This window comes from Diceros bicornis, chromosome 3, assembly GCF_020826845.1.
Source record: "Diceros bicornis minor isolate mBicDic1 chromosome 3, mDicBic1.mat.cur, whole genome shotgun sequence".
NCBI classification, from domain to species: domain Eukaryota; kingdom Metazoa; phylum Chordata; class Mammalia; order Perissodactyla; family Rhinocerotidae; genus Diceros; species Diceros bicornis.
This window is the reverse complement of record NC_080742.1, coordinates 89,044,653-89,050,131: the sequence shown is the minus strand read 5'-3', so window position 1 is coordinate 89,050,131 and position 5,479 is coordinate 89,044,653. Positions and strand designations below refer to the sequence as shown.

At 41.2% G+C, this 5,479-nt stretch overlaps 1 protein-coding gene across 1 annotated transcript; it reads left to right on the top strand.

Annotated features, from left to right (window-relative positions):
* The first annotated feature begins 122 nt into the window (after positions 1–122).
* PRSS37 (serine protease 37) lies at positions 123–4,994 on the top strand. The gene is made up of 5 exons (XM_058569462.1): positions 123–156; positions 1,832–1,973; positions 3,279–3,532; positions 4,140–4,276; positions 4,854–4,994. Exons 1-5 carry the CDS (start codon positions 123–125, stop codon positions 4,992–4,994), a joined length of 708 nt encoding a protein of 235 aa, XP_058425445.1.
* Positions 4,995–5,479: the final 485 nt, after the last annotated feature.

Sequence of the window (5,479 nt, the reverse complement as noted above, 5' to 3'; positions counted from 1 at the left end):
TGCATGCCTCCATACCTAACCATATCCACTGATTCTTCCAGGTGTTCCTGAGAAGACTGAGCTGCGAGTTCCATACTCTGCTGATCATCTTCTACATCTCACAGGAAAAGATCTGGACTGCTATGAAATTTATCTCCTATTTGAGTGTCACTGTTGGTATGTATCCACGACCTTCTACTCTGCCCTAAAAGGCATAAGTTAATGTAGGATGGTGTAAGGCAGAGGCGGGATGTGTGGAGGGTGCAAAAGAAGAGTCGAGAAAAACAGTCAGGAGCAGTATTGGGAGTCTCCACTCTTAGACGCCATCCAAAGGTCTTCAGGAAAGGCTGAGCCCACCCTTCCAGTGCTAAGCTATGGGGTGGGTTATGGTGCGCACCTGCCTTGGAGAATGCTCAACAGCGAGTTATTCCAGAATGGGGCCTCATCACCCACTGGGCAAGTCCCTGTAGTCACAAGGACAGAGAATTCATTTTGACATCTGACATACTTCCATTTTCAAAAGCTTAGAAACTCAGAATTCAGGGAATGGAAAAGGTGGGAACAAAAGATCAGATGCAAAGGCCCTACCTCCTGTACTCCCTGACTTCCATGAAGTTCTTCTGAAGGCAAAACTTGCCGCTGAGGCATTTCCCACCACTCCCTGACTGCCTAGGTTGCATCATAAATTAGCTATATGAGCTTGGACAAGTTAATTAATTCATCTATGCTTCAGTTTCTACAGTAAAAATGGTGATATTACTATCTACAATATAGAGTCATTGTGAAGATTAAATAAATCCATGTAAAGCACTTAACACAAGATCTCAGTGTCTCTTGTCCTTATTAACACTCCATCCTTTTTCCCTTGGGATTTCGAAGTATGTGATCACACAGAGAAGGGTGTGGTGGGGTACAAGCCTAGGCCTGGGGAGGATCAAAAGAAGTACTGAGGGCAGCTGAGACAAGATCAGTACTTCACTTCTGATACTAGAATCAGCCTTCCTCCCCTTTCTTCTCTAGGTTTTTTTTTTCAATAATTCATTTATAAAAACATTGCATGTTCATATTAGAAAATTTGGAAATATTAAAATGTAGAAAAAAATAAATATCACGCATGTTCCCACCTCTCAGTCAACACATGCTAACGCTTTGTCTGAATTTATTTGCAGGCTTTATTTTTTGCATTTAAATGGTTTATTTTTTGTTTGTTTACTTGTTTTTAGACAACTGGATTACTGGATTAAATGTACATTTTATTATTATTTTCAATTTATTCCTTTTTCTGTTTAATGTTCTTTATAAATACAATTTTAACATATATAGTGTTCCACTTGTTCATGTAATTTTTTATTTCAATGTCTAAAATTACTGTATGGGACATTTATGTTTCCAATGTTTAGCTACTATAAATAGTGCTAAAATCATCACACTTATTCATAATCTTTATCTACATCTGGTTATTTATTTAGAATGATTCTTGGGGTTAGAATTATTAGGTCACAGGTGATGAACCATTCACAATCCTTTACACCTATTTCTAAATTGCTTTTCAAGAAGATAGAATCAATTCACATTCCTACAAGCAGTGAATGAGAGTCTTTCTCACTGTACTTTCTTAGACTGAATATTATCAACATTAAACAAAAAAATGATTATTATAAATATTAGATAAAATGGTATGTCATTTTAATTTACATTTTTATTAGAAAAAAACGCCAAACATTTTCACATTTCCTGGCCAATGAATCATATCTTTAAAATTGTCCATATTCCTTTTCAATTAGGAAATTGTTGATCATTTTATTTGTTCTAAGAATGTCTTATATATTAAGAACATTAATTATTTTCTCAGGGATATTTTTCTCTGCTCCGTCATCTGCGCAGAAAGAAGACCATGCTCCCTATTTGGTATACCTCAAGTCTCACTTCAACCCCTGTGTGGGTGTCCTCATCAAAACCAACTGGGTGCTGGCCCCAGCTCACTGCTACTTACCGTGAGTATTGGGCATCCCCACCCTCTGAAATAGCTACTACTCATTCTATATCAGTGGTTCTCAAATCGGGCCAACTTTCTCTCCAGGGTACATCTGGCAAAGTCTGAAGATACTTTTGGTTGTCACAAAGTGGGAGAGGTGGGCTATGCTATTGGCACCTATCTAGCAGATAGAGGCCAGGGAAAGGATGCTGCTAGACATCCTACAGTACACAGGACCGTCCCCCACAACAAAGAATTATGCAATCCAAACTATCATCAGTGCCACTGTTGAGGAACCTTGCTCTATACACTATGCCTCCTCACTCTCCCATCAGTTTTTCCAAGTTTTTTACTAGCAATATGAATATGTTTTATCAGATAATGGACCAGCAGGTAACTGATGGTGCAATCAAATTGGAAACATGGAGGAGAATTTTTTAAAAGAACAAATGACAAAGGTATAGACAAGTTATAGGGAAAATACAAAAGATAGTTCAGTACCCCCAGGGTTAGTCTTAGAAAGGTGCAGTTACTACCCTTGGACCCACTGGGGCAAGGGGAGAAAATGGTAACAGGCGGAGCAGGAGGAGAGAGAGAGAGAGAAAGCGCTGTATGGTGAGACTGCCTGATATGAGTTGTAACCTTTGGTCAAGAAACACAGCCAATGGTTAAATCTGTGGCAAACCTGCAGGAAAGGAGCTAGGAGGATAAATGCTCCAACCTCACTCTTCTCCCTCCAGTTACTTTCCATTGCTTCCTACTGGCCAAAACCCAATCAGAAGCCAGAGGACAAGGGAGCCTATTGACTCCACATATATCACCTTTCAAAGGTGCAAAGCAGGATGAAGTAGGGTTGTGAGTGGATCTAATGAAGCAAACAGGAGATATCTAATACTCAGGTCATCCCATTCTCTTACCTCCACCATAATAAAAATGTCCAATTAGATAGGCTGGAGCTAGAGAGGAGGGAAAATAATATTTCTATGTCAGGCATAATTTTCCTCTCCACTACATTAAGGACACTACATGAAAACATAGTGGTTAAAGGCTGCACCACTTACTGTGTGACCAAAGGTGAATTACTCTTATGTGCCTCCATTACTTCATCTGTAAAATGGGGATTAAAAATAGAATCCACCTCATAGATTTGTTATGAATGGTAAATGAGGTCATCCAGAATCCAAGTAAAGCACTTGGCACAGTACCTGGCACATTGTAACACTCAATATCAGCTTTGATGATGATGATGATGATGATGATGATGATGATGATGATGATGATGATAATGATGATAGTGATTACTTCCAACCTCCTCTCCCTCCAGAAATCTGAAAGTGATGCTGGGAAATTTCAAGATCAGAGTCAGAGATGGGACAGAGCAGACAATTAACCCTGTCCAGATTATCCGCTATTGGAACTATAGTCATAGCTCCCCCCAGGACGACCTCATGCTCATTAAGCTGGCTAAGCCTGCCACCCTCAACACCAAAGTCCAGCTCCTTTCCCTCGCCACCAGCAACTCCAGGCCAGGCACCGTCTGTGTGATTTCAGGTTTGGACTGGAGCCACGACAACAGTGGTGAGTGCACCTCCCACAGCAAATCAGGGTCATCAGTTACCCCTGAAGAGGAGCACCCAGGTCTGCACAGCTGAGAAGAGAGGAGAGGAGAATGGGTGGAGACCAAAGAGAGATACTACATGAGCAGTCTGGCAAAAAGAGACCCACCCAGAAGCCCAAAGCTCCTCCTTTCCCAGGGTGTCTAATGCCCCACAGCCTCCTCAGAGCTTCAGCAGCTGGAGCCACCAGGCCATCTGACTCTGCACAGAAGCCACACTATTCCTGATTGTCAGAGGCACAAGTCATATGAAAGAGGCTGTGCTCTTCCCTCCCATACAGGCTCATTTTACACGTAGAGGACACCTCTGAGAATTTGAGTCAGGTCCCCTCTTATTCCTCCAAGACTGGACACAGAGCAGAAAGAAAACTCTGCTTTTTAAAGAGACACAAAAGCTATTTCAAAATCCTCGAGATTAACTCTCATAACCATGCACAAGATCATTTCTTTCCTTTTTCTCATTTTCTCTAGACACACACACAAAATACCAGTTGAAACAGAGGGTGGTGGTTGGAAGGGCTAAATAACAATGGTGAACAGGAGGTTTCTTCTATCCCTGTCTTCCCTCAGGCCGACACCCTGATTTAAGGCAGAACCTGGAGGCCCCTGTGATGTCCGATAAAGAGTGCCAGAAAACCGAACAAGGAAAAAGCCACAGGAACTCCTTGTGTGTTAAATTTGTGAAAGTGTTTAGCCGAATTTTTGGGGTAATCTTTTCTCTATATTCAGTTTTCATTTACTTGTATGTGTCTAGTTAACTATTTAATCATGATACTAAAAAATAAATTAGAAATCCCTCATCCTCTCATAATTTTTCGAGAATTTGATAAGTCTGCAGCAAAACCCCCATTGTTTCTTCAGTAATGGGCTCTCCTTACAGTTGTCTTTATTCATTAAAGGATATCATGCAGTACCTGTAGTTAACAACACTTGGTAGGTTCTTATTCTCATAGCTGCAAGTGAAAACGGGCATTGCTTAAAAAAAATAATTCAAACTTCACAAATTGAAACTGGCTTCACCAGTTCAAATAAATGAGGTTTGATTCATTTCACATGTGAGTTCTAGGGAGGTTTTTCTCTGACTTTCTCAAGATCACACGAGGCTAGTTAATGGCAAAGATAAATCAGTGACTCAAGCTTCCTGTCTCGTGATCCAGGGCTCTTTTCATGACCCAGCAGGCTACTTCTGGGCAGGGTTCAACCAAGCTGGGGACCAGAGGGCTCCGGTGAGAATATCTGACCATATCTCTTTCTATCTCCCTCTCTCTGCACGATCTCTGGTAGGAGGTGGCTGTCGCTACTGTCATCTGCAAAAACAAGCTCCAGGGAATCGAGGTCGGACACTTCATGGGAGGGGATGTCGGCATCTACACCAATGTTCACAAATACATACCCTGGATTGAGAGCGTCACTAAAGATAAATGAGACCCTACTACTCCCTCCGCATCCCACTGGCTCCACCATCGATTCTACGAGCCATTACTTTCCCCAAACTCAAAGTAAAACGTCCAAATAGAAATATCTGGATACATCACACCAGTAGCCTATGTTTCCTTGTTGTGTCTCTGCCTATATCCCATAACGATGAGAAGAACCAAGAACAAAACATGAAGTGAACACTTACTACACTGTACTTGGTTACATTCATTATTTCATTTAACGCTCATAACAAACTTTTCAGGTTATCTTTTATCCCCACGTTACAATGAGAAAAGTGAGACTAAAAGAGGTTACTTAACATTATATATAGCTGGTAGATATCAGAGTCTGGAATGGAACCCCAAAATGTCAGATTCTCAATCCCATGCTCTTAGCCTCACAATTATAGGGGAGTCCATGGCATCACAACAGATGTTGGCTTCTATTTTCCTGATACCTTTCTTATCATTCAAAGGGCCTGAAACCCTCTC

What these genes read in the sequence shown, in the direction of transcription:
- PRSS37 (XM_058569462.1), top strand. Translation starts at nt 123, where the DNA reads ATGAAATTTATCTCCTATTTGAGTGTCACTGTTG. An exon ending in CTGGAGCCACGACAACAGTG is followed by an intron (nt 3,533 to 4,139) that starts GTGAGTGCACCT and finishes GTCTTCCCTCAG; the next exon opens with GCCGACACCCTGATTTAAGG. An exon ending in TGTTTAGCCGAATTTTTGGG is followed by an intron (nt 4,277 to 4,853) that starts GTAATCTTTTCT and finishes GATCTCTGGTAG; the next exon opens with GAGGTGGCTGTCGCTACTGT.